At 40.6% G+C, this 27703-nt stretch overlaps 1 protein-coding gene across 5 annotated transcripts in view; it reads left to right on the top strand.

Moving 5' to 3' along the window:
• Window positions 1–27703, top strand: part of HTR4 (5-hydroxytryptamine receptor 4) — a 210323-nt gene that overhangs the window by 94027 nt on the left and 88593 nt on the right. For all 5 annotated transcript variants that reach the window (XM_055142395.1, XM_055142394.1, XM_055142393.1 and 2 more), the window contains exons 3-4: window positions 12965–13090; window positions 14344–14544. In XM_055142395.1, coding sequence (XP_054998370.1) covers window positions 12965–13090; window positions 14344–14544 — 327 coding nt within the window. The remainder of the gene's footprint in view (window positions 1–12964; window positions 13091–14343; window positions 14545–27703) is intronic.

Raw genomic sequence — 27703 nt, 5'->3', positions numbered from 1 at the left:
AAGAATCCACAGTATATATTTTAAAGAAAATAAATCCTATCTTCGGGACTGCTTGCTAAGTTCCGGTTTGGAAAGAATGTATATTTTTCAAGATGAGACCCACTGCAAAGGTCTAATTTACTGGCACTGCTCTCTAGCAATTTAATTCCAAGAAGAATAGTGTTCCTGGTGGTTGAAAGTCCATGCATCACTGTGGATCTCCTCAGAGATGTGGATCTCACTTGTCATATCACTTTTCAGCTTGGCCTTAATTCAGGTTTAGCCTCAGACTGGTGTTCACGCCTTTGATCCTAATATCCTTTGTATTCCTTGCAGCCTTGAACTCCTTTATACTCTAGACATACAGATGCCTTGGGGCTTTGAAGTTTTTCTCATACCTGATATCTATGCTTTTTAAGTCCCTTGAAGTCTGTTAAAGCTTATCACTAGAAATTTTCCTCTTCTTATTTGCATCTAAAAACCACTTAACCTTCACTGCAGTACACCAACCACCAACCCCATTCGTCCACACTCTTCTAAAGGGTCTTCAGAAACAACCAGGACAAAGTTCTTGAGAATTGCGCAGAAACTCCATTATGAATAGTTTATATTCTGGAAAGATATCTTTCTAAGCCATTTTCTTTAGCCAGCACTTAAAAAGAAAAGAACACAAGGTATATTAAGCTGTCATTATCTACACTTTGTATGTTAAGTTTTTAGATAAAAAGTGAAATTTTAGCTTGTCTTTTTTTAAGGAAGAAAATCTATTCAATTTCAAATGAGCATGCTTAAAATTTAGTGGAGGAAGCACTGTATTTGCAATCCAAATGTGCGGGTCTAAATCCCAGGTGCCCCACTTTGCAACTATAGGATCTTAAGTCTCTTAAGAACATTGAGCGTCAGTCTCTTCTGAGAAAAGGTCATCAGGACCGTTAGTAATGCCAACTACCTCGTGGTAATTGTGAAGATGAAGCATGCCAGTAACAAAACTTTATTAGTGCATTGTTTACCATCTAGTCAGGTCAAGATCAAAGTCAAAATCTACCCACTTCTACACCAGAGTTGAAAACCTAGAAGCAAAGTCATCCACAATGGAGTAATGGGGAGCTGAAATTCGCATCCTTTACGATGGTGTCAGTTGTCTTCAAGTTGTGTTCCCAAGATCAACAGCCTTAGTATTATCTGCCTAGGAATTTACTAGAAATGTAAATCCGAGGCTCCACTGCTGATGGACTGAATTAGAAACCATGTGGGTTGGTCCAGCAGTCTGTTTTCACCAAGCCTTCCAGGTGATTGCCATGTTCCCTGGTGATTCTGGAACACCACTGTTCTGACACTTCTCATTAGGGAACAGTTTTATACAAATTATCTTTAGTCCTCGGTTAAAAGTAAAATAAAATAATTCCTAAGGAAAAGAGCATCCTGTTAAAATATTTGACTTGGAGAAACCTAGAAACTTACTAAGAACCTAAAGTAACAGAAGCTAAGTCATGAGACACATTCTCTCCGCAAGGGCGGGGGTGGGGGTCAGATTTGAAAGTGTGGGCATATAGAAAAGTGCCATATCTAGAACATACCAAGAACATATCAACCCCTAAAGACCACACAGAGAATAATTATTCAGTCTGTAGGAAAACTATTTGCATTTAGCAAAGACTTAGAGTCATTCGAGGAATAGAAAAGCTTTAAAGGAAATAAAAGAATAAAAGAAGTCTTTAGATCTCAGTGGAGGTTGCCAGCACCAGGAAACAATAGATGTGCTAGCAAGAAGTGGATTTGGGGAGCGTGTTTGGCCTTCTGTGGTTGGTGTTGAGTTTGAAGCAGGTAGGAAGTGGGGAATGTGGACACGGTTGTATAAGTCCGAACCCTTCTGAGCTGATTATTGTAGACATTGTTAGTAAGTTATTTTGTTTTACAGGATCTAACCATTGTTTGTGTACTAGTTTCCCAAGAAAAATTTATGTACATTGAAAGGGAAATCACAAATGTTTTTAAAAGGCATTGTAAGTACTCAAGTTATTGATTATGATGAAAAACAACGTATTTATGAACACTGTGAGTTCTACTTCAAAAGAAAGTGGAAGAAGCAATCATATAAGAAATAATAGCAATAAAATTATGTTTGGCTAGCTTATATATACTCCACTTGTTATGGAATTTATTTAGGGCAGTTAATAAAAATAATGAAGACAGCACACATATCACAATTATAAAAAATAATTTTTATTGTCTCAGTATGGAAAAAAGCACATGGAATAAAGTTAAATACATGCGGCTATTGGAGTAGGTAAGAGAGAGATACTAGAATGCAATCTGAACTCAACTCCCTTGGAATAAAGGATAGGACAAGTTTCAAGAAATAGAATGTGGAAAGATAGGGAGAAAAAGTTCATTGATCCTTTGTATTTACTAATTGGGCTTATCCAAAGGAAAGTAAGTTTTTATGTTTCCATGATAATAGGTAGTTTTGCAACTTGGAACAATGTGGCAATAAAGACTAGGAGATTAGTGTTCTCTATTCATTGATATTTATATTTCTAAGGCATGGCTTTGAGAATGTTCCCTGAAAAGCAATGTCTTAGCCTGTACAACCAGCAAGAGTTTTTTTTAAAAAAATGTTTACACCCAAAAGTCCGGAGAAAATACGTAGAAATTTTCTAATGTAAATGATCTAAGAAAAGGGAGTGTCTCAAGTGTCACTCTTTTTAAGCCAGGGTGACTTTGTATTCTTCCAACAGACAGTTGATAAGGAAATGAAAATTTTCTAATGTTGTAATGTTTTTAATGTTCTAATTTTAAATTGCATCTAATTTACCTGCAATATTTAACAAAGGGCTATCCAGTAGTACTCAGTATGGATAAAGAAAATGGTCATTTTAAAAATTGTTCGTTATCCTTTCTGAATGTATGTATTTTCAAGAAGGATGTTTCTTCCTACTACTGTTCTGAATTATTGGGGCCTAAAGATTAGATCTTAATGGTTAGGTAAGGCACATAATGCATCCTCCTGGTTAGATGAGGACTATAGTTGGTCTACTTATGGAGTCCTCTTATCTATAATTTGATTGCAATGTTCAATACATAACATGATAAAGAACTGCTCTAGGGGCTGGGGAGATAGTATAGTGGGTATGGTGCTTGCCTTACAGATGGTTGGCCTGGGTTCAATCCCTGGCACCCATGGTCCCTTGAGCCCCACCCAGAGCCTGGAGTAAGCTCTGAGTACTTCCAAGTGTGCCCTCTGCTCTCGCCCATCCATCCCAAAGGAACTAAACACTTTGCCTCTGTTATGTTATACTTCATTCCCAGAGGTGGCTCAGTGATATGTCCAAAGAGCTATTTTCTTTGCTCTCAACTTTCAGGACATTACGCTCATGTGTAATGTTCCTCAAACACTCTGGGCATTTTTCTTAGTCTTTTCTCTGGTGCCTCCTTCTCTCCTTCACGGTTCAGTGTTGGAGTGCACTGTGACTAGTGGTCACGTTCCTCTCTTCCAAGAAGTATGGAACCACATACTGGGGACCTTAAGGTTTATCTCCTGCCCAGTCATCCTTTCTGTGTTCCATAAATCTATATCACACATCCAATTACCTATTTGAGTTTTACTTGAAATTCTTACAGAGTCTTATACCAAACAATGCTTTCCCATATCTTTTACTCGGAGAAGCAAATTAAAAGTATAATTTTTGTTTCACCTTCATTTTACTCCTAATGGAATCTATTGGTCTTTCCTATCCATTTACTTCCCAAGTGTACTTGGATTTCACCTGCTTCTCTGTCTCTGTCTCTGTCTCTGTCTCTCTCTCTCTGTCTCTCTGTCTCTGTCTCTGTCTCTGTCTCTGTCTCTCTCTCTCTCTCTCTCTCCAGAGTTACTACCTTACCCCAAGAAGCTGTCCTCCCTTGAACTCTGGCAAGACTCCCTGACAGATTTATTTTATTTCTCTCGTATTTATATCTCCAGTTTCCTTTTCTGCTTAAATAGTTTTATTATTTTATCATTTATTGTCTAGTAAAACAGATTTCTCACTAGTTCCGACAGAGCCCTTAGGATCTATTTCTGACTGGTTTCAGAGCTCATCCAAGACTATCCCTTGTTTATTCCCCTCCAATGGTGAACACAAGAGGTATTTTTCTGCCTCAGGGCCTTTGCAATTGCAATTCTAGTTCTATAACTATGGAAGTCCTTCCCACTTCAGCTGGAAGGACCAATCAGCCTTGTGACTGAAGTGATTGTGAAGAAAGCTTTATTTAGCGACAAGCTGACAGGTTGGAAGATAATTGCCTTCAATATAGCCATCTTATTTGCATAGTCACAAGAACCAGTTTTTCTTAAAAGAAAGAAAGAAAGAAAGAAAGAAAGAAAGAAAGAAAGAAAGAAAGAAAGAAAGAAAGAAAGAAAGAAAGAAAGAAAGAAAAAAGGAAAAAGAACAAGAAAGCACTTTTTTTTGGGGGGGCCCACACCTAGGGATGCTCAAAAGGAAGCTTATTTTATAGAAAGGGCAGGTGGCAGCTAGAACACACCCAGAGTAATCAATGAATTTCCTCCCAGGATAATATTTTAAGGCATGCTTCACTGTACTGCAAACTTGAACAGATTTCTGATTAAAGATTAAGGATTAAGGGCTCTTAATAAGATAAGAGGTCTCGGGGAGAAAGTACAAAAGGCACTTTCTTGTAGCTGCAGAAGCAGCAACCCTTGTTCAAATCCTCGGCACTCTATCTTCTGAGCACTGCTAGTGGTTACTCCTGATCCCAGAACCAGGAGTAGCCTCTGAGTACTACTGTATGTAACCCCCCCCCAAAAAAAGAAAAAACCCAAAACAGTGACAGATAAGGGAGACATTCTCACTATCCCTGTCCAGAAGAATTTACAGGATTGAAATTTTGCATTCAGCTTCTGCTGGATTTTAATTTTGTATTTTTAATTGCTGGGCATTCTTTGGGGCTAAGCGATAGCACAGCAGGTAAGGCGTTTGCCTTGCACTCGGCCAAACCCGGGTTCGATTCCTCCGCCCCTCTCAGAAAGCTCGGCAAGCTACCGAGAGTATCGAGAGTATCTCGTCCGTACAGCAGAGCCTGGCAAGCTAACCGTGGCATATTTGATATGCCAAAAACAGTAACAAAAAGTCTCACAATGGAGATGGTTATTGGTGCCTGCTCGAGCAATGGGATGACAGTGACAGTAGCCAGATTGAGAACCCAGAATTTACATTTCTACCATATTTTCAATAAATTCATATAAACATAGCATTTGTGTCTGGCTTTGAAGCTCTGATCACAATATTTTAAAATCTCTATCATGTACACTTGCTTATTGTCTCTGTCCATCACTAGTAAGACTTTCCTGAAGGTTAGGAGTTTATGTTCCTCTTGGTTTTTACCCTAAAATTTGCCATATGCTCAGCAGGTGATACACATTTGACAAGTAAGAAATTTAATCTAACTTTTTCAATGGTTTCACTGAGATCAAAACTTCAATCTTCTTTTTAGAAGTCACATTGCTGTTATTAAAGTGCCTAAAACAGAACTAAGAAAGTGGCAGGTGTCTAGAGGTGCATGCATGTGTGCATATGTGTGCATGTCTGTGTACATGCATGCATGTGCATGCATGTATGCGTGTGTGTGCACACATGTGTGTCTGTGTGTGTGTGTTAGAGAGAGACAGATGATCTTGGAGTCAGTTGTTCTGGCTGATAGAAAAAAATAGTGATTTAACTTACTTTAGCTATTGTCTTTGGGTTTCTGGTGTTAAAAACAATGATTGCTATTTTTACTATACTTTAGCATTTACAATCCACTTTCATATATATTAATTGTAGGATATCACTGGGTTTGTCCTTTCAGCCTTGCCGCAGGGAACTTAGTTTACCTTAAAGCAATGTCCTTTTTGTATGGATGCAGGAAGACAGTTAATATTATGCTTTGTAACTTGGGAGCTGATTGACTCCAATAATATTTACTCCTGGGATCTGCTTTCTTGACTCAATTGGCCTTAGTTCCTAGCACCCCAAACGCAGGGTCCCGATGAGGGACAGAATGGACCCAGGGCAAGCTGTGAGCTACTCTGGCATCGAAATGGGCCAGGGCAAAGCGCCACAATACTCAACTATAAGTTGAGAACATGGTCATAGACAAATGCTGCCATGATTCAAAAGGAATGAAGAGACTAGGACCCTGATGGGGTTAGGAACACTAACCTGGTCTGAGGACTGTGGTCTGGAATATATAGTGAATGTCCTCAGGAAGAACCAAACTTTAAGTCTGATATATCTCTTACTGTGCTCATACAGAATGACATTGCTAGAAATAGTAGAAGTAAATTTACTATAACTATTTAAGTGGATTACTAGATGAGGAAGGAAGACAGTGACACACCCTTGTTTGGATCCCATCCTTGAGCATATCTCCTAGTAATCCAAAGTTATCTCTTTAGATGAGATTTTGTTAACCTCCTGGAGAAATGCTCTTATCCCTCTTTGTTGATTTGTTAATGTTCAACCCACCTTTGTGTCACCACCCTATGTTATTGCTATATAAACTAAGACTGTAAGGGGGAAAGAGGCAGAGGCAAGACAGAAGGGCAGAGGTAAGAGAGAAACAAGGAGAAGAGACAGAGAGAGAAGACACCGAAGTGGAGGAGAGAGAAGACACAGAGAAGCAGAAGACACAGAAGCAAGAGGGAAGACACAGAACCAGAGAGAAAAGGCAGGAGCAGAGACTGAAAGAGGTCGGAAGAGACCAGAAGAGAGACTACAGAGATAGAGATGTCTCTCTATCTCTAGAGATGTCTCTCTATCACAGAAGAGAGCAGAGTGGCACACACAGAAGCAGAGCACAAGGAGGACAAGGAGGAGCCATCTCGATCCAGTCCATACACAGCGGCTCAAGAACACGGAAAGTAGCTGCTGCCGAGATGTGATCCTGGGGGCCGCATGAGTGTGCGGCCTCTCTGCAGCTGCTCGAGCGTGAATCCAGACCCAGCTAAACTACTCTCAGCATGGGCAGCTCCTCGCAGAATGTCTCCAGACTGAGAACTAAGCCGCGGCCCCATGCCTGCCCAGGAGGGGAAAGGTATCTCTCTCTCTGGCCTCTTGCTTGCCGGGGGTGAAGGGCGTGGTGACTGCCATATTATGATGACCACAGATGGGGTTTACAAGCTTGCAATGATCCAATATCTGGAAGAAATCTCCCTGGACTTAGTTGTTAAAGTACAGAAATCCAAAACCACGCTGCTGCGACCTCATTTTCTTCACAACAGGTCTGACTCTAGTGGGGTACTCCTAACAATAATAGTGAGGTTTGTGTTGAAATATTGAATGTAACCTAAGTAAACAGAAAGTAAAGTGAAACTAATCAGTTACAAAGCCGGGGCTGGGGGTTGCAGGGGAGGGGGTGGGATGGGAGGTGTACTGTATGGGTTTGTTTTTTTGTTTTTTGGGTTTTTTTTGGTGGTGGGATATGGGCACTGGTGAAGGGATGGTTGTTTCAGCATTGTATAACTGAGACTTAAGCCCGAAAGCATTGTAATTTTCCACAGGTGATTCAATAAAATAAAATTCTTATTAAAAAAAAAAGAACACCGAAAGCAAGCGGCACTCGCGAGAGAGCGCAGCCCCAAGAGCCCACCAACAACACAACACACATCACATCATCGCACCCACCCGCGCGTGCCCGTCTCTGTATTTTTTACAATTAACCTATAAGGAAATTTAACTATAATAATTGACAAAGGTTTTTCTTTACTAAAAGTAAGAAAAGAAATAGCAATCAAGTTTGTGAAATTTCATTAATAATGGATCAAGAGTTTACTGATAATGCAAAAAAAGAGAAAAATTTTCCTTAAGAGTAATTGTCAAAGAATGACTGGCTGGTTGAGAACCATCTGGTCATATAGGACAATATTATTGGGTGGGTCAGAAATAAGGGTGTTCTAAGTAGGCTCAGTGCTAAGCGTTCCTACCTGGCCTGAAGCAGCCTCTATCCTGTCAGCTGTGCTTCTCAACTTCCTGCTGCTCACTAGCATCACCAAGGAGTTTATTAAAATGCTAATATCAGAGCCCTTTTCTAAGAGGGGCTGATTTAATGGTATGGGTTGTAGTCTGACCATTGAATGTTTTTGAATTTTTTAAAGTGCCAAAGTTATTTGGCTGTGCAATCAAAGTAAAGAATTACCTGTAAGGAAAGTAAGATATAGTAGTGGGTAATAACAACTTTCTGTCTATTCAGGATGGCCTACAACCACTTACTAGTACTATTTTAAATTCCCTGACTCAGAAAGTGTTTAATAAGGCCTCAAGTTCAATGAGATACCATTTCTCAAACCCACAAGACTCTTATCAATTTTTCAAGAGTGGTTCCAAATTAAGTTATCTTTGTAGGATTTATATCTAATTTGATGGACAGTTCAGCCTAAGTTAAAAGTTTCTTCTCTGGTTAAATTTTGCTTATCTTGCACATTAAGGCTTAGTTCTTCTGAGTTCCTAGATGGCATGTCACAAATGAAACCACATTGACAGTGACACCCCACATGACATGAAAGACTCCTCGCCTTATTCAGAACTGTTTACCACACATAGTTTGGTTTTCTTCTCCTGGAAAAGAAAAAACAGTAACGAAGGAATAAATCTAACTGGCCTGAATGTTTGAGTCTTTGAGGGAGAATACATATTTGGAATGTATATTCAGATGGTCTATACATAAGAAAGGAACCCAAAATCAACCAATCGATGACCACAGAAATAGTACAGGGTTGCATGTGGCAACCCCAGTTCAATTACTGGCACCACATATGCTCTTCTAATAATTGTCATTCCTGAGTATATATATATAGTGTATATATATGAAACATATTCATTTTATGTTTAATGACTAATCTGTTTCTGGACTCTTGATTTTTTTCCCCTTACTTTTGGACTGGAGTGATAGCACAGTAGGTAGAGCATTTGCCTTGCACACAGCCGACCTGGGTTAAATTCCTTTGTCCCTCTCGGAGAGCCCGGCAAGCTACCAAGTATCCTGCCCGAACAGCAGAGCCTGGCAAGGTACCCATGGCGTATTTGATGTGCCAAAAACAGTAACAACAAGTCTCACAATGGATACGTTACTGGTGCCCGCTCAAGCAAATCGATGAACAATGGAACGACAATGCTACAGTGTAGTGCTACCTTTGGGTCAATGTAAATAATTCCACTATGACCACAGGTGAATAGAACTTATGAATGCCCCTGCTTTTGATTCTTTGGAGGATATACCTATATTATGTAACAGAGTCATTTTATATATAGCTTTCAAAGAAAATTTATTTTGAGGAACTGTCATTCCTGCTGCACCATTTTACTTTTCCATCAGCAGATATTATTATACTAGATATCCAGTTCTACCACATTTTCTCCTACACTTTCTTTCTTTTTAATTTTTGCTTTGTTTTTAGAATGACCATCCTATTGGGTGTGAAGTGATAACCCATAGATCTTCTTAGACGATTTCTGAGTCTGGGACCTCAAAACAATACCAGGAAGGTGTTACTTGTTAGGAATTTCCTACTAAATACATTATTAAATCTTGTCTAACATAATTCTCAAGTTTGCTTGCATAGCAGAATTACTTGGGAGCATAAAAATTTACAATAGTCAGATTGCAAACCCAGACCAATCAAATCAACATCCTTGAGGGCCTGCTATTAATAATTTAATATGGATCCTTGGGTAATTTTAGTTCTCTGCCATAGTTGAAAAGCAAGTTGACAGCAGATGCAGTCTTCAGGGCTAGTGGAAGACTCTGCTATTGAATCTTCTTTGATAGCCCCCTTTAATAGCCAGCCCTTTAACCTCATTGGCTCACCTCCACTTTCCTCTTAGAATATAAATGCTTTTTTGCCACAGTAGTATCACCAGCTAAGACTTTGTATGTTTTCTTGTAGCCTAGTCATTCCTGGATTTCTGTTTGTTTGTTTGTTTTTTTTATCTACTTCCTAGGGCATACAACATTATCTATTATAGAGCAGGGGCCCAGAAAAATATTGTTGAATGAATAGAGACATAAATCTTCTTTCAACTGACAGCCCTTGTGACTCAACCCTGGGTGTTAGGGGTGGCAGATCTCTGCCTGATATCAAAGGGAATCACACCTATAGATCAAAGGGGGATCACACACAGGTCACTTAATTTGCGTATCTAAACATTTGTTGACTGTTAACTGTTTCCCTGAAAATGTTTGCTTACAATTCCTAGGGCAGTTTGTTGGCCCATTTGGTGACAGTTTCCTGCCCAGCGGTAGGTCACGAAGAAAATATCTTTCAAAGCAGTCAATCAGTTACAAAGGCAAATTTAACCCTTAACCTGCCCTCCTCTTCATGGGTTGTCTCTGGGTAAAGTTTTCTCTGTATCTTCAAGCAATTTTCAAAAACATGGAAGAATCAATTTCACTACTATGAATGTGTATCTTTTTTCTACTCAATCAGAAAATAATTGAACATTTAGTACATTCTTTATACACATTCCTATACACCACAGGTACTATTGACTAGACCCAATGCCAGGCACTGGGGAAGGTAATGGAACTGAAATGCAGTGTTAATTTATAGGGCCAGTATGTAAGTGAGAATTTGTCAGAAGACATTTTAGAAAGCAGCAAATGCCATGAAGAAAATGAAATGTTTGTTGACTGTGGAACTTTTGATGAGGATAACTTTCATCTGAGATCTGCTTAGGAAAAGCAACCTTCAAGAAAAGGAGACTCAGCAAGTGCAGAGCAACGCTGATGACAGCACAAGTCTGAGCCTCCCACCCCACCCCAAACAAAGGGCAGAAATAGCCACCTCATTTGTTAGACAATTGACCTCAGTTAACATGACCTATGGTCAAATTCATTTTGGGCAACCAAGTCATCCTATTAAGATACTTTTATTTAAATCTTGATTTAAGTTTTCTCTCTCATATTTGTATTGTAATAGTGGGAATTTAAGTGGTTTAGATGGATATACTTTGAATTTCTTTTCATCTGAACTTTAGCTGTGAGTATTCAATCAATCAAAACACTTGTTGGAGTTGATGTGCTATTTTGCTTCTCTCCCTGCTACAATATGACCTTCCTCATTCCACCAGACACCGTGTCTTCTATAACAGGTCTAGGAGCAAACGTTAGGGTTGAGCCATTACCTGAATTTGGTGGGATGCTGCTATCTGCTGCCCCAGATAGCAGTGAAAGAGCAATTATATTTTAATGGAAAGAGCTCTAGAAAGATTTCTTGTTCTTGGGATCTGACAAGGAGCCTCTCTCAGACTAGCCCCAAACATATTCTGACAGTGTAGTTTTGTCTGGGAACTCAGCTTCTTATATGGAAATGTGGGGTTTGGTTCTGAGAATTTTTCTTTTGCCCGTTTTATAGTTTAATTCTTTGAAAATGTGCAGATGCTTCCTGGGCCACACCCAGCGACGCTTGAGAGACCATGTGGTTCCAGGGAGGCAACGGGATCAGCTGAACACAGACAGGCATTAGTCAACTGCAAGACTATCTCTCCAGGCTCAAGTCTTTTTTTCTGTTTTTGTTTGTTTTTTTAGTAAAGGGTCTCCCCAGCAGTGCCCAGGGCCCTCTGCTAGTGATACTCAGTTCTGCAGTGCTGGTCGCCATGGAGGGCTAGATATATAGTCTCAGGGATTAAGGAGGGTCACGTGCATACAGAGCACCAACCCATTGAGCTAACTTCCTGACCTGTTCTGAGAGGTTTATGTTTCTTTGAAACCTCATTTTTTTTGTTTCATTTTGGGACCACACCTGGATATGCTCAGAGGTCACTCCAGGCTCCACACTCAGGAATTACTCCTGACAGTACTTAGAAGACCATATGGGATGCTGGGGATTGGACCCCAGTTGGCCACATCAAGAAAACCACCCTACCCACTGTACTATAGATCCAGTCCCTGAAACCTCATTTTCAAAAAGAGCATTTTATTCTTCTAATAAAAGGTAAAAGCTTTTCTACAGCACTTAGGGTTCTCGTCTTGCACATGACCAACCCTGGTTCAAACCCTGGCACTGCTTATTGTCCCCTGAGTGCAACCAGAAATGATCTCTGAGCACAGAGCCAGGAGTAAGCCCCGGGCTATGCTTGGGTGTATGCCACCCCGCCTAAAAGGTTTTCCTACAATTTCTGAATAATCTGCAGATAATATGCTTTTATTGATAGGTCACATTCACTTCCAACTTAATAAGCAAAAATGACGCGTTCTATTAACTAAGAGGGTGTGCATTTATAGAATCAAATCATATGCTAAATTGATAGAAGCACTGATGTTATACCAGGCACCAAAAGAAATGTGGTTCAAGGCAGCGTAAGGAGCTTATTGATTGGCTCCTGATTTTCTAATGGATTTCACAGAATCTGAGATCACTGGACTCAAGTCTGCTGTCGAAGAACAATCTTTAAGCAAGTTTTGACCAAACACGGAAACAACTGCCTGCCCACATGGACTGGTATAGCAACAAATATCATAATATTAGTGCAGACCTAGTCCATCGGACGCCATCTTTCCGTAATTGTATGTCTGTGACTGATGCATTGAAATTGAATTTACCAGAGTACATAGAACAGACAAGGTTCCAATCACTAAGTACCTAAAACAGATGTTTCTGAATACAAGCTGAAGGGTGTTCTCTGAAAAAAAAGACACACAGGTTCTGTGATGGAGGATACTGGCACGATTCCAGGGTAGCCGCTATGCCTCTCTGGGCCTCCTCTTTTTCACAATATTGAATTTGATTAAGTAGGACAAGTGACAGATGCAAATATTCGCATACCTCAGGTCCACAATGAAATATGAGGTGGCTGCTGAGGGTGAAGTTAATTTCAATAATTTAATATTTCTTATATTTCTGGTTCCTGAAGGTGAACCGGAAATGAGTTTCTTTGCCTTATCCGAATTTGTGTTTTCATGAGTATGTGTGTGTGTGTGTGTGTGTGTGTCTGTCTGTCTGTCTGTCTTCCAGTTCCGAGGAGGGCTTCGGGTCTGTGGAGAAGGTGGTGCTGCTCACGTTTCTCTCGGCGGTTATCCTGATGGCCATCTTGGGGAACTTGCTGGTGATGGTGGCCGTGTGCAGGGACAGGCAGCTCAGGTGAGAGAACCAGGAGGCTTCCTGATGAAACCCACAAGCTGTTCTGGGCTTTCTTTGGAAACTTGATTGCAGAACTTATCTATCCTCTGTGGTTTGTAATTAAAAAAGCAAAAATGACATGGGAACCACAGAAAATAAAGCAGGAGAACAAAGACAACATGTAACCTAAGATGCTAACGACCAGAGTTGGCTTTAAGTGAATTGCCACTGCTTTGTGTTCATGTCCAACTTTACCATTGTTTTAATGATTGCCGGTGCCCCACATACACCTTTAATGTATGTCAAATATGTTTCATGCAAAAGCACCTTTCATTTCACCTTTGTACTCTGTCAGTGGCCCAGAAAAGGGGTGGCCAACAAATATGAATGGTGAAGGATTTAAACCTGAGTCTTCTGCTCTTCTCATCTCCTCGACCTCAGCCCAGTTCTTTACCAGAAAACCTTTTAAAATAACTAATGTGTAGTCTAAATGTGTCCTAAGAAATATCTGAGACATGCCCTTTCTGAAGTCATTGCTGATGTGATATTTAGTCCCCTATTTGGTATACGTCTGGGTGCATTAATCGCCCGAATTTCCCCAGTTAAGTGATGTGGGCAGAGACCCAAGCACCCATATTTATAAAAATCCACTGGATGAGACTAGGATACAGCCTGGTGTGAGCCACTGGGTCATGGGAGGGGGTGGAAGACTCTGACCTGGCCTTTCTGCACCCTCCTTTCTAAGCAAGAAGTGTACTCACCCCATGGCGACCCTGGGGGAGTGCCAAATGTACTTCTGGCTGTGTCATAAATGTGTCATATGCCAGTCCAAGAGCTGAATATAGCTAAGTGTGACCTGTGGGTGACAGGGTGCCTCTTGGTTAGGACCCAAGAATGACTGAAAGTGGACGGGTGTGGCTTAGGCTGCTACTGGAAAGGTCCTGGGGTGTGGATTCCATGCATGGGGTGTAGGGGTCTGGGAGGGCCAGAACAGCTCAGACCAGACAGGTGTAGCTTGAGGGGGGAAAACAAGAGCAGATGTGATTTCAGGGAAGTCTAAAAGAGGTGCGAAGGGGCCAGACCAGCAGGGTCTTTGCAGCCCTGTCACAAAGGGGAAGATGAACTTCAAGGAACATGTTACACATGTCTTTTCTCTTCCCTCCCTTCCTTTCTTTATTTGCTTCCCTCTTTCCCTTTGTCTTCTCGCTTCTTTCTCCCCACCCTTCTTCCTCCTCCTTTCCCTGCCTTCCTCTGTTACATCTTTTCACTCCTAGGAAAATAAAGACCAATTATTTTATTGTATCCCTTGCCTTCGCGGATCTGCTGGTATCGGTGCTGGTGATGCCCTTTGGTGCCATCGAGCTGGTTCAGGACATGTGGATTTATGGAGAGATGTTTTGCCTGGTGCGGACCTCTCTGGATGTCCTGCTCACGACAGCGTCCATCTTCCACCTCTGCTGCATCTCCCTGGATAGGTAAGGACAGCGCGTGCACAGGAGCCAGAAGGCTGTGCCTTTAAAACCCATAGAAAAAGCAAATGCCCCGAAGGTAAACCTGGTTACTCGCTTACTCCCTATCCTTTGCCAAGAGTCCTTTTCTATTAGCCATTCTCCAAGGCCTTTCAGGCAGAGATTAGCAAAGCCTGGAGCGAACCTGTCAGGAGCTTACAATCTGGAGGGTAAGAAGCAGAGGCAATCAAATTTTGCCATGAAAATTTGACTCTAAGAAAATCTTGAGGGAGCTGTGCAGGAGCAAACAATAATCTGCCTGAGAGAGAGCTCAGAAGTTCAGAGTGACAGTTTTCTATGTTTGAAGATGACTTTCTCCTGAACCTGTTTATACAAAAAGTTGAACATTCTGATTTGGGTGTGTGTATTGTGAAGGTGTAGTCTCTCTTCCAGAAAGTTAAAGGGGATTCTAAAACCCTCAGTGATGGTATGAATCTTGAACTCCAGTCCAGTCTTTCACTCATGTTGCATAATAATTTTGTATCTTTTTACCTTCATCCTTGATGGGGAGAAATCTTAATGAATTGCATCATTGTCTTCTTTGAGGGATCATATACAGTGCCAGGAATTGAACGTAGGTCAGCTCTGTGCAAGGCAAAGGTGCTATCCACAATGCTATCGCTTCAGCCCCTAAAACTTTTTAAGATAGTTGGTATGTGCCATATGAAAGTTCATATTAGGCAAAATAAAACAGAAATAATTAAAAAATAAACAAGAATCCTACAAGGTGGTTTGTAGATGATTATGAGTAGTGAGATGAAAGGTATTACAGAAAAAAACTGGTGGGATCATAGCAACTGGCAGTAATGGAGAGGTCTGGGCAAAGCAAGGGAAATGAGGAAATTAGAGAGTCACTAATCTTCCCATAGATAGAGAGCTTTAGTCTGGGCACCCCTGAAAGAAGGGCTAAAAAATCTGAGAAAGATTTGCTGTTCAGGTGAATGATCAATTTCTTTTAAAATAAAATGTTCCTGAGTAGACTTGAGTTGTCATGAAGCACAATGGGCCATCTTGAGGCCATCTCCTTTAAAACTGAAGATACTTAGGTTTAGACCTGACCTCTGATCATATTCAACTCCAAGGGTGGCAGTTAGCAGTCTTCCTGGTCCTTGTGTCTACTGTCCTTGAGTGTCAGCCTCATATTATGTTATTTTATACTCCACAAATGAATAGTTGGAAGCCTGTCTCATGACTGGGGAGGGAGAAGATAGCTGGAATAGAGAAAGGGTCACTAAGAAAATGAAGGTTGGAGGGATCAGTCACGATGGGAGATGTGTGCCGAAAATAGAAAAAGGAGCAAACATGATAACCTCTCAGTATCTGTATTGCAAACCATAATGCCCTACAGTAGAGAGAGGAGAGTATGGGGAAAATTGTCTGGCATGGAGGCAGGGGGAGGGTGGGAAAGAGGGATAAACTGGGGACATTGGTGGTGGGGAATTAGGGAATGTGCACTGGTGGAGGGATGGGTGTTTGATCATTGTGTGATTGTAACTCAAGCATGAAAGTTTATAACTATATCTCACTGTGATTCAGTAAAATAAATTTAAAAAAAAAAGGAGTGGCAGTTAGTTGCTACTTCTTTGCTGTTCTCAGTGCTGTTATCTCTGAAAGAGAGAGTGATAACTAGTGCCTATTTTTTTTTCTGGGTCACACCCAGCCATACTCAGGGGTAACTCCTGGCTTTTCACTCAGGAATTACTCCTGGAAGTGCTCGGGGGACCATATGGGATGCTGGGAATCAAACCTGGGTCATCTGCGTGCAAGGCAAATGCCCTACCTGCTATTCTGTCCCTCCAGTCCCTAGTGCCTATTTTCTAGGATTGCAGTTGTAGGATAACATTAGATCATTGAGTTAAGCACAGCTCTGGTCCAGCTTGGTTTCAGCCCAGTGTCTGTGATGCCCCTTTCAGTTCTTACGACTGTCCTTACCTTCCATGATCTTTCTTACCAAATTGATATTCCTTCTCATTGAACAGCTGTTCTAGGAGCTTCATCATCCACAAACCAGGGAGCTATTCTTAGTGTGGTCTTTCTTTATCCCCTGCATTGAAATTATGACAAGTTCATAATTTCTCTTCCTAAATACATCCTACTCTATTTCTCTAAATCTTGATAGCTTAACCCGAGCTAATGAAGTCTCTTGCATAAGTCACTGCAACAACTTTCTGAGAGTTCTCAGAAAGATCTATTTTAAATTCCTCAAATCCACTCACCACTTCTAAGATCTCATAACTCTCAGTGACAAATGTAACTCTGATCCTTTGGTCCTTTGCTTAAAGCCTTTCCGTGGCTATTCATTGCTCTGGGGACCAAGAACACACACATTTGCACACAGGGTTTTGAATTGTCCATTTCCCGTCCATGTCTCAGGCCTCATTTCACACCCTTTGCCAATCCATCTCCCAAATCAACTGCTGCAGGCCAGTGCTTTCTGCTCAGCCACAGAGGCCTTGGCCCTTCCCTCTACCTGGAAATACCCTTTTCTTTTTCTTTTCTTCTGTGTCTTTCAGATTTTAGTTCAATCCTCAGTTTGCTCATTTGTTCAAGAGAAATTGTGTGACAAAACACACCTCTTCTCATCTGTTTTTGTATACTTGAGTGCAACTGTGATTAAAATATACTCACTAATTTTTTCTTAAAGGTCACTGTCTTTCTCCAGGTAGGAAAAGGTACAAAAATATAAATGAGAACAAGGTCTAAACCCTCAGGGAGCTTACTTTTTACTGAGGTGATTGGCAATTAGCTAATAATGGCAAAAGTCCTGATCTGGGTATTGGGTAAACAAATGAAATGTTGGACACATTTTCTTTTACAGCAATAAGGCCAGTAATTCCATTTCTCCTCTGATGGGCAGGTGGGGAGGCTCATAAATTCCAGTGATTATTTTATTTGTCTCTGGGAGCTTAGGGAATTTCCAAATGTCTCTACGTTCCCCGTCCCAAGGGTGATGTTCTCATGGAGCTTGAAGGAACGCCATGAACATTTGTACAGTGGAGTCTGATTTTACTCATCATCCTGCTTCTGCTTTGACTGTATCCATCCAAGTTTGGCAGCTGGATGGGGCCAAAGCACAGAGGGAGTGTCTCAAACAGGTGCCATATCTGGCCCCGGGAAAAATGTCCTGTTCTCCTCTCTAATGTTGCTGGGAGTCTGGGGTGCACTGAGAATGAGTAGAGCTTCTCCGACAAGAAAACTCACTGTGATTTTTGATCCCACCCACATAGCAGATGCTTGGATCCAGCTAACATGACATCCAGCATGTCATTAATATAAAATGTGTAGGCCTAACTTCTAGTCTCCATCCATGGTGCTTCCTGGTGTTTTGAGAATTGAATCCTACTAGCAAGTGTTTATTGCCTCACTAAAAACAATTCCAAAGCAAACTAAAAAATATAGGTGTCATGGTGTATGGGTCATGGGAAGCTGGCAAATGCATCAAAACATTACCATGCTATTGATTATTTTCAACCTAAGATTTTATGGTGAATAAAAATGAACCAAGTATCTCTAGTAGAGTATTACTTTTATAAAGAAAATATAATGCATCCATTAAACGTATGAGGAACAGCTATGTGTGTTGTGCTAGAGTGATATGATGGGTATATTGGTTTATGGTATGAAAAAAAGCAAGCTTCAAACTGTAATCATGAGAATAATTTTGTTCTTGTGAAAAAAGTCATACAGATGTTTGATTCTGAATATATTCAAAATAAAGGAAAAGAGATAAACAGAGATAGATATAAAAACTGAGAGAAATAATGTGAATATTGGATAAAATTACAACAGATCATTAACAGTGGCTATAGAGGTTGGTGATGACCAACCTGGATGGTCAGTTGGATTTTTGTAAGAAAACGACCAATTTTATTAATTGTAATAATATGTTTTCATCATTAATTCTCCTTTTGCTGGAAGTTAACACTTGTTGAATTCCAGGGCACTTCCAAGAAGAGTCTTTTATCTGAGAACTTCGGGCCACACCTGGCAGTGCTCAGAGGCTAGACCTGGCTATTCGCTCAGGAGTGACCACTATTGGTCCTTAGGAGACCATGCAGAGTGTGAGGGATCAAAGTAGCGCATGCAAGACAAGCACCTTACCTCCTGTACTATCTGTCTAGCCCTGCCTATTCTATTGTTTTTCTTGTTGTTGCTTTCATTATCAGGCTATATCTAGGAAATCAGAAGCATATGAGTTGAATGTCCTTAACTCGTGAGTCTAGAGGAAAAAAAACTTAAATCCTGTTTCACATGGAAGACCTTTAGTTGGCTTTGCCCGGAATGCTAGTCGTGGGCTGAGATGGTATATCCTGGTTTCTGGGCACAGGTGAGTTTCCTTGCTGCCAGCAGTGGTAGGACCACATAGTCAGGAGAATGGCAGTGCCTGGTGCAGAGAAGTGTGTTCTGGAGACAAGAAGACAAGAACTCATCTTCTAATAAGCCAGCTGAAGGACTGACTGGCATCTTTAGGAAGCTTCCACCACAAGCTAGAGATGTGCCATTGCATCTGTTCTGTGCAACATTCCACTGGCTTTCTGCATATTTTCCAGGCCTGTCACCATGCTGGCTTCCTGTTTCTTATTATGCTGTACTTTGTCCAATATACAGCATCAAATGTAATGCCCTTTAGAAAAAACTCTGTCTCAAATTTTTGAAGACAGTGTTCTCTGCTGCTTTGTCACATTTTCTCTTTAATATGCCCAGCTGATCCATTGCTTTTCCGCTTGGCAGCCCAGGAACATGATGTGTTTTATCCTCAAAAACCTTCCGACATCTTCTCAGTGACAGATATCTTTTAATGCAGGTTGATGTGTAAAACATACAATTCTCACTCAAAGGTTGCGTATTCTGCTCTGTGCTATAGATAAGTGTGTGTGCATTTTGTAATGATCTCCCTGGAGCACCACTCAGTTTTGTAACGTGTAAATGAAAAGTGTCTATCATCATGAACTTGTATAACACATGTACATTTGTTTCCCAACAGCATAGGAATGTTTTTCTACAAGAAAAGCTTGTTTTAAGTTCCCCCTTCTCTCTTGTGCTTTAAAGACAGATATATGCTATTCACACAATCTACTGTTTGTTGAGTTGAATTTCATGCTAGAGAAACTTTATCATATATTTATTGAGCATTTTTAAATTGCCAGGAGCTGAACCGAGCTCTGGAAGTACAAAAGTGAACAACTAGAGAAAGTCTTGAATCTTAGAGCTTTTAGTCTTGTGCAGAATACAGGTAGCACTGTATCACTGTTGTCCCTTTGTTCATTGATTTGCTCGAGTGGGCACTGGTAACGTCTCCATTGTGAGACTTGTTGTTACTGTTTTTGGCATATGGAATATGCCACAGGTAGCTTGCCAAGCTCTGCCATGTTAGTGGGATATTCTTGGTAGCTTGCTGACTCTTTGAGAGGGACAGAGGAATCGAACCCGGGTCGGCCGAGTTCAAGGCAAACACTCTACCGAGTGATAGCACAGTGTGTAGGGCACGTGTGTAGGGCCTTGCACGTGGCCAACCTGGGTTTGAATCCCAACATCCTATATGGTCCCCTGAACACCTCCAGGAGTAATTCCTGAGTGCAGAGCCAGGAGTAACCCCTGTGCATCACCAGGTGTGACCCCAAAAGCAAAAAAAAAAGGCAGAATACAGGAAATCAGAGTAAAATTAGCCACCTTTGCAGTCACTGTCATTGTCATTCCATTGCTAATCGATTTGTTCAAGCGGGCACCAGTAACATTTCTCATTGAGAGACTTATTGTTACTGGTTTTGGCATATCCAATACACACAGGTAGCTTGCTAGGCTCTGCCGTGCGGGCTCCACACTCTCAGTAGCTTGACGGGCTCTCCGAAAGGGGCGGAGAAATCAAACACGGGTTGGCCGCATGAAAGGCGAAAGCCCAACCGCTGTGCTATTGCTCCAGCCCACCTTTGCAATAACATATAAAAAAGCCAGAGTTGCTCCTGGAATGCATAGTCCAGAACAGGAAAGTGCAGGTAAAGCTCGGGTCTATGGGGGAGGCAGACGTTGGAAGGGGGAAAAATAGGGACCATTGAGAAGACAGATCCAGAAAACAGCACATGCAAATTTCCCAGAGATTTTGACAATTGTCAACTAAATTCTTCTCTTTTCTTATAGTGCTTTTTTCACGTTCCCTGGTGTCATTTTCTGAGTTTGCAATTCTCGTGGTCTCCATTCCTGTCTGTGTTTAGTGTCTCTGCTTCTCCACTCCTCAGGCAAGACATCTCTCGCTCTCCACTCACTAGCTGTATTTCATTACTAAAGATTTATTGTCTTTTCCCCTGGAAACATATAACTTTCAGGGCAAGCATAGCACTTTTCACTCATCTAATTAATAAGCATAATAATTGCTTTAGCTGTCTTTCTCAGCCTCATCTATCATCTTCTTGAAGATCACTCTCCACCTCACCTGTATCTGTGTTCTTTTTTTTTTTAGTTTATTTTTAATTAGAGAGTCATCGTGAGGGTACAGTTACAGATCCATACATCTTTGTGCTCATGCTTCCCCCATACAAAGTTCGATAACCCATCCCTTCACCAGTGCCCATTCTCCACCACCCGTAAACCCAACATCCCTCCCCCCCTCCCCAGTCCCGTCTCCCCCCACCCCACCCTGCCACTATGGCAGGGAATTCCCTTTTGTTCTCTCTCTCTGATTAGGTGTTGTGGTTTGCAATAAAGATGTTGAGTGGCCATTGTGTATCTGTGTTCTTATAGATGCCTTGTGCGGTTTGCTAAGCCTAGAATGTTCCAACAGATGAACTGTTCTACATAGCTTTGATGTTAGTTTCTTTACATTTTTAGCAAATGGTTAACAATGAGTCAAGAACTATGCAGCAAATGGTTCGGAACTACCCACCGTGACTGGTTATTAATGTGTATGATTTTGAGGGAGCTACTGCAATTTTCTATGTCCCTTCTCCTCATTAGTAAAAGGTGCTAATAATAATGTATTCTACTGGAATTTTTGATGAGTAAATTACTGAGTGCACACAGAAAATGTAAACCAGTGTCCCGAGTAAACACTCAGTAGGTTTTAGCTACAAGGATTATCTCATTATGTTTTCTCTTTTGAATACAACTTCCTAGTAGCTACTGTGGGTGACTCCCCACACTGTCAGTTTTTTCCCTGTTGCATCCCCTGTTTGTCCTTTAAGACTGGACCCAACTACTATTCACTACTCCTGGGCCTCTCCTCTCCCCTCTTTGGAATGCTTACTTATCCTGTGGCCTCATCTATCACTCTATTCTCCTCTCTTCTTCGGCTCCCCTGCCGGTCCATGCTGAGCCCTGAGGTCCTCTCTACTTGCCTGTTCAATATTGCCTTGTGTATTTGTCTGTTTTCTCAGCCCAATGTGCTCAAAGTGGAAATTTCCATCGTAAAAGTATTTCTCTTATACTTTGTACATCAAAGGTACATCTATTAGTCAGCTTTTAGTCATGTAAGCGTTGTTCTTTGAGGTCATCCTTTACTTATCTGCTGTGACCAGCTGCATGCCAAATATCTTTCAAATTCGCCTTTCTCTTTATTCATATTTTCCTTGTTCCATTTATAGATGATTGCAGTGACTTCTTAGTCATTTTCCTGTTTATTATTATATCTCTTGGTCTAGCTTTAAATAAGTCCCTTTTCCTCATGTGTTCTCAGCTCAGACAGCTTTTTTTATTTCTAAATTTCATTTAATTTTATAGAGTTGTTTACAATAATTCACTACAATTAATATTAAACCACCAATCCCACCACCATTGCACCTTCCCACCACCATATTTAGAATGTTTCCACCCCAAATCCCAAATCCAACTTGTTACCCCCAAAGCTTGGTACATCAGTGGTGTAGAGTATGAGATGTTGTTCCAGGAATTCTAAAATTTAGAAGAGAATTATAGAGCAGATTCACTCATGGGTGAGGCCTATGTTGCTCTCTTCCAGGAGCTTTTTTCTGAGTCTCTTGGGCTTGGCAATTGATAAGATTATATGACACCGGAAGCAGTTTCTGGAGGTGACTCCTAAGCTACTGGAAAACTTGGGAGATGGGGGGGAGAAGGCCCATTCCCTCTTCAAGTGAGCCTGGAGATTTCAGTCATGGGTCTCACATACCTGGGTTTTTTTTTTTGCAGGCACCCTTAGGGTTGAGGCTCATCTGAGTCTGTGGACAGTCACCATGACACCTCAGAAAGCTTTGAGGGAACTTCCTAGTGCATCTTTAGTCTTAGATGGTGTCACCTCTGCCCAGTCACACTTTTTTACCACCATTACCAGGGCATGGATTTTGATGGGTGTGGGTGTAATTTCAAGCTCTGCCATATCCTGTGTATATGATGTCAGGCAAGTAGATTGAGCTCTTTTGGTTCCAGTTATTTAAAATGAGATACCTTGGTGGGTCACTGTGGAATTAGATATTCCATAGACTATACATCAGGAGTTTTCAATAAATGGGGTAGGGTGTAGTTAGGAATAGTTATTGCAGAGAGGAAAGTGGGAAATTATAATATAATGAGAGGCATGCTGTGCCACACAGACACACATATATTTGTGTGTGTGTATATATGTGATACATATCACATATATGTGATATACACATATATGTGAGTGTGTATATATTGATACATATATCACATATATATGTGATATACATATATATCATCATCATCCCATTGATCATCAATTCTCTTGAGCAGTCTCAGTAACCTCTCCATTCGTCCTAGCCTGAGATTTTAGAAGCCTGTCTTAAATCGTCCTTCCCAGTGGTGCTACATTGGAGGCTCTTTCAGGGTCAGGGGAATGAGACCCATCATCTTTACTGGTTTTGGCATATGAATACGCCACAGGGAGCTTGCCAGGCTCTCCCATACACACACATACACACATATATACATAAATCAATGAGCAACAGGACAACAGTGATACAGTGTGTGTGTGTGTGTGTGTGTGTGTGTGTGTGTGTGAGATAGAGAGAGAGAGATAACAAACCAGGGTAGAGTTGGAGAGCTAAACCAGATCTTAGGGAGAAAGGAGCCTCTCCTTGTGTTTTTTGGAACCAGAAAGAACTTTCCAGGGTCTGTGCCCCTTGAGCTAAGCCTGGAACAGGTAGTGAGACAATCATTTCCTGTCTGCATGTGGACCAGGTCGTATAAGCCATAGAATAGATCTTGGACACTTTGTGTATGTCTAATAAGCCCTGCCTGACTGCTTCCAGTGACAGCTTTTGATTATTCTTTCTATTTTCATCTGCACAAACTCAGGAAGGACTCAGAAGACAGACTTCCTGCAACTTTACATATCAACAATATGTAAGAGAGCAGCATAGCAAACAAGAAAACCACAGATTGCACAGGAGTGTGATTCCTGCAAATGCTCATCTGAACCGATGCCTGTCAGAGCCCTGACACAGCAGAGTCTTCCCATTCCCCAATTTCAATGGGCTTTCCTTCCTGGACCCTAAAGTTTTGCTTTCCCTCTAAGCCCCATGACTGCTGCCCTTCCTGTGCCTGGCTCCCAGTGGGTGAATAGCCCTGCTGGGATTTTCCCCATTTGTCGTCCTGGTGCCTGGTAGTTGCTAACTTGATAGGTAGTTGGAGACCGGACTGGCCTGGAGGGTTCAAGGCAATTCACATATATGATGTCTTTGAGGAATGTCTGTAAGACTAGGCTCAGCTCCTTTTGTACATGTAGTGCTTGGTCTCCATACATGATCTCATGTTGATGCATGTTAGGTTTCTCAGTCATAACACCTTAAACAAAAGGAAAGATCTTTAGTTTTTTTCTTAAAACTTCTGCTTTTCTCTCCTTCTCTTCCTCAGAGGGGATCGGGGGAGCTAAAATATAGCCAAAACAAGTTACTAAGAGCAGAAAGGTAAGTCTTTCTTTAGAGGTTTACCACATAACTGAATCTCTTACTAGAGGAACAGCTGCTACCCAGCCAATGAACTTCAGAATCATCTCAAATTATCACATATTTATCTCCGTTGGAGTTATTTAGTACCCTACATCCCCACCCCCACCCCCCAAATGATCAACTTTTACTATGTACTTGATGTCACAGTTCTATGCATTAAGAAGTTGGGAGAGCTGAAACCATTTGATAGGTATTTGGAGACTGGCCTGACCTGGAGGGTTCAAGGCAGTTCACATATATGATGCCTTTGAAGAATGTCTGCAAGGCTGGGCTCAGCTCCATTTGTGCATGTAGTGCCCAGTCTCCATACATGTTCTCATGTCAATGTATGTTATATTTCTCATGATTGAGAAACCATGGCATCTTAAAAATGAGTAATAGATGGATGCAAAATATTGCTGCTCTATTGATCAAAACTGATACGAGGAAGCTCAGATCCCAAAGAAGACAGATTCCCACTCTGCATGGGAAGAGTGCTGGTGAAATTGTGATAATTTTTAATCCGTTGAATCTATAAACTTTTGACAAAAATTTGCTTTGATCATCCCCTTATACATAGTATGCCGATGGACTTTTTCCAAAGTTGAAAGAAAAATTTGTGAAAGAGCTAGGACTGAAATTGTTGATATCCTGCTAATGGGGAAATGCTCCTAAGAAGGCGGTGGAGATGTGTATCCCTCTTAAGTTGAACTCTGGGGGATAATCAATTTACATGAATCAAAAATTGTGAAAAAGCAAATAAGTCTGTAGTAGAAGGGCTTTGTTTTTGTTTTTTGGTGGGGTGGGTGGGTTCTGAGACCACATCCAGCTTGGCTTTGTGTTCAGGGATCACTCCTGGGGACCATATGCAGTGCTGGAGATCCAACCTGGGGGTAATTTGTGCAAGGCAAGATCCATAAACCCTGTACTACCTCTTTGGTCCTCATTTCTCTTTATATGATTCCATTCAATTCTTATATCGTTGCAGAGAGCGGCCACTTCATTTCCTTTCTCCTACAGTTGGCATCTCTTTTTTGGGTGATCTTTGTTCAGAGATTAAGTCTCAATGATCATCAGGGATGCTCTCTCCAGACCTGTCATGTCAGGCTAGACTTAGATGGGACAGCCCCTGTGATGATGCTTTACTTAACTGCATTCTAAGCACTTTCTTCATTTTTCTTTAAGAACCAGTTTGTTTGCATTTTAGTTTCTTGGAATCAACTATAGAAAGAAATTTTGCCACCAGTGACTTCTACCTTATTTGATTATAATTGTCATGATTCAATTCTAGAAATTATTTAAAAAGCACCTGATTCTCAGGTCTTTTTTTTAAATATATTTTTCTGGGGAATTTACCTCATATTGTTCAGGAGGCCATGAAGTGCCTGTGATCAAACCTCAAGACTAACATATGCCAGGTATATACTCTGCCACTTAAGCCATATTTCATCTTCTCTATAATACATTGGAATGCTTTTTACAATAATATATAAAAAATCTAACCAGAAAAAATATAAATATATATGTATATACATATTGCATATTTATGTATGAAATCAGAGGGAATATATGTAAAAATATAGCTTAGTTATCAAGTGATATGTGCAAGAAATTTCTGAGATCTTGAACATATTTCATCAGTTCTCATAGTATATTATATATGAGTATACAAACACAATTATCCTTACTTTAGACATGAGGAAAGTGGTTCTAGGCGAGGTTAAGTCAATGATCTTAAAGAACACAGAGCTAATGAATAGGTAAGTGAGAATTGATACCCAGATGTGAAGACATAAAAATTGACTGCTAAAATCTCGTCTAATTTGGAAAGTCTAGCATTACAACTTGTTCTATTTGCTCTTTCTGCCTTCCCTTAGATAGGAGGGCAGGAAGTGAGGAGGAAGAATTTTCCTTAATTGCAGGAGGAACAGAGAAGAGATTAGCATGGAGCTTAAAATATACAACTGCCTTCTAAGAGTTGTCAAAGTAAATTGTGTCCCCAGAGACATTTAAAAGCAATTTGATCACACATTTACACATGGCTGCAGTTGGGAAGCTGGTGACTGGTCTACTGAAGGGGATTTAAAAGGATTTTTAAAAGAAATACTTTAAAATGTTTTGCATAAGAAATTGCTGTGTAAATAATCTTGTTACATCTTAGTTAATCCTGGACATCTGGAACCTTGCTTGTCATTTGAACATTCATTTAAGTACTTTGTAAAAGTTTTCTACTAAAGAAAATTGTATTTTTCCATTATGGGACTAGAGAACAGGCCTCTAGATTAATATATCCCTGGAATGACTCTATTGCTCTGCCCCATGAGCTCTGTCCACTTAGCCTGAGAGCAAGCCCATCTTTCTCTTAACTTTGGTGTAATTCTGCTCCCTCGTTAGAACGTGTAAATATATTGGTCATTATAGATATGTTCCAGTTCAAAACATTCTAATGACTTCTCTTAGAGAAATTATTAACAGAGTCTTCAAAGTATCATTCCAACCCGCCTACATCAGCATTACCTAGGAACATGTACAAAATTCAGATTCTTGGGTTCCATTGCACATGTACTAGTGTCTGTGCTCTAAAAACCAAAACCCTTCATCAAGCATCACTTATTAAAGTTGATCCATTCCTTGCCTCTTAAATAGCCTTTATATGGTGGGGAGAAGGGGAGAGAAAGCCCAGCGGGCTCTGTGAAAAATACACATATAACTCAGCGGTCATTGCACGATGCTGGGGATTGACCCTGACTCCAGCATGTAAAGCGTGTGCACTAGTCAACACACAGAATAAGAAGGCTTATTTTCCTCTAATTTCTTACAAATACACTAGATATAGCTAAATTTTGTGATTATGTTTATATGGAAATCTATAGACCTGTGTTTATACATATGCATTGTATAATTTTATGAAATTTCTCTCTCAACTTTTGTATATGGTGTTTACAATACTTTAATTACATTGCCTCCTCCACTATATTTATCCAGTTTTTGAAATGAAACTTAAAATAAGACTATTACTGCAGAAAGCCTCTACCCAAACCTACTACATAGGTCCTTTTAGAACCCCCAAAAGTTGGTTCTACATTTTAATGAAATTTATTTTAATAGGAAGTGATATAGGGATAACCATTTAATCCATTTGGGGGGTTTCAGACTATATTTAGCATTGTATTAAGTGTTGGTAAATAAAAAGGGCATCTCTGCAATTTATGTCATCATGGAATTGAAACAAA

Source organism: Sorex araneus, chromosome 6 (assembly GCF_027595985.1).
Source record: "Sorex araneus isolate mSorAra2 chromosome 6, mSorAra2.pri, whole genome shotgun sequence".
NCBI classification, from domain to species: Eukaryota; Metazoa; Chordata; class Mammalia; order Eulipotyphla; family Soricidae; genus Sorex; species Sorex araneus.
The sequence above is the reverse complement of the archived record's forward strand: the minus strand, read 5'-3'. Positions and strand labels throughout refer to the sequence as shown.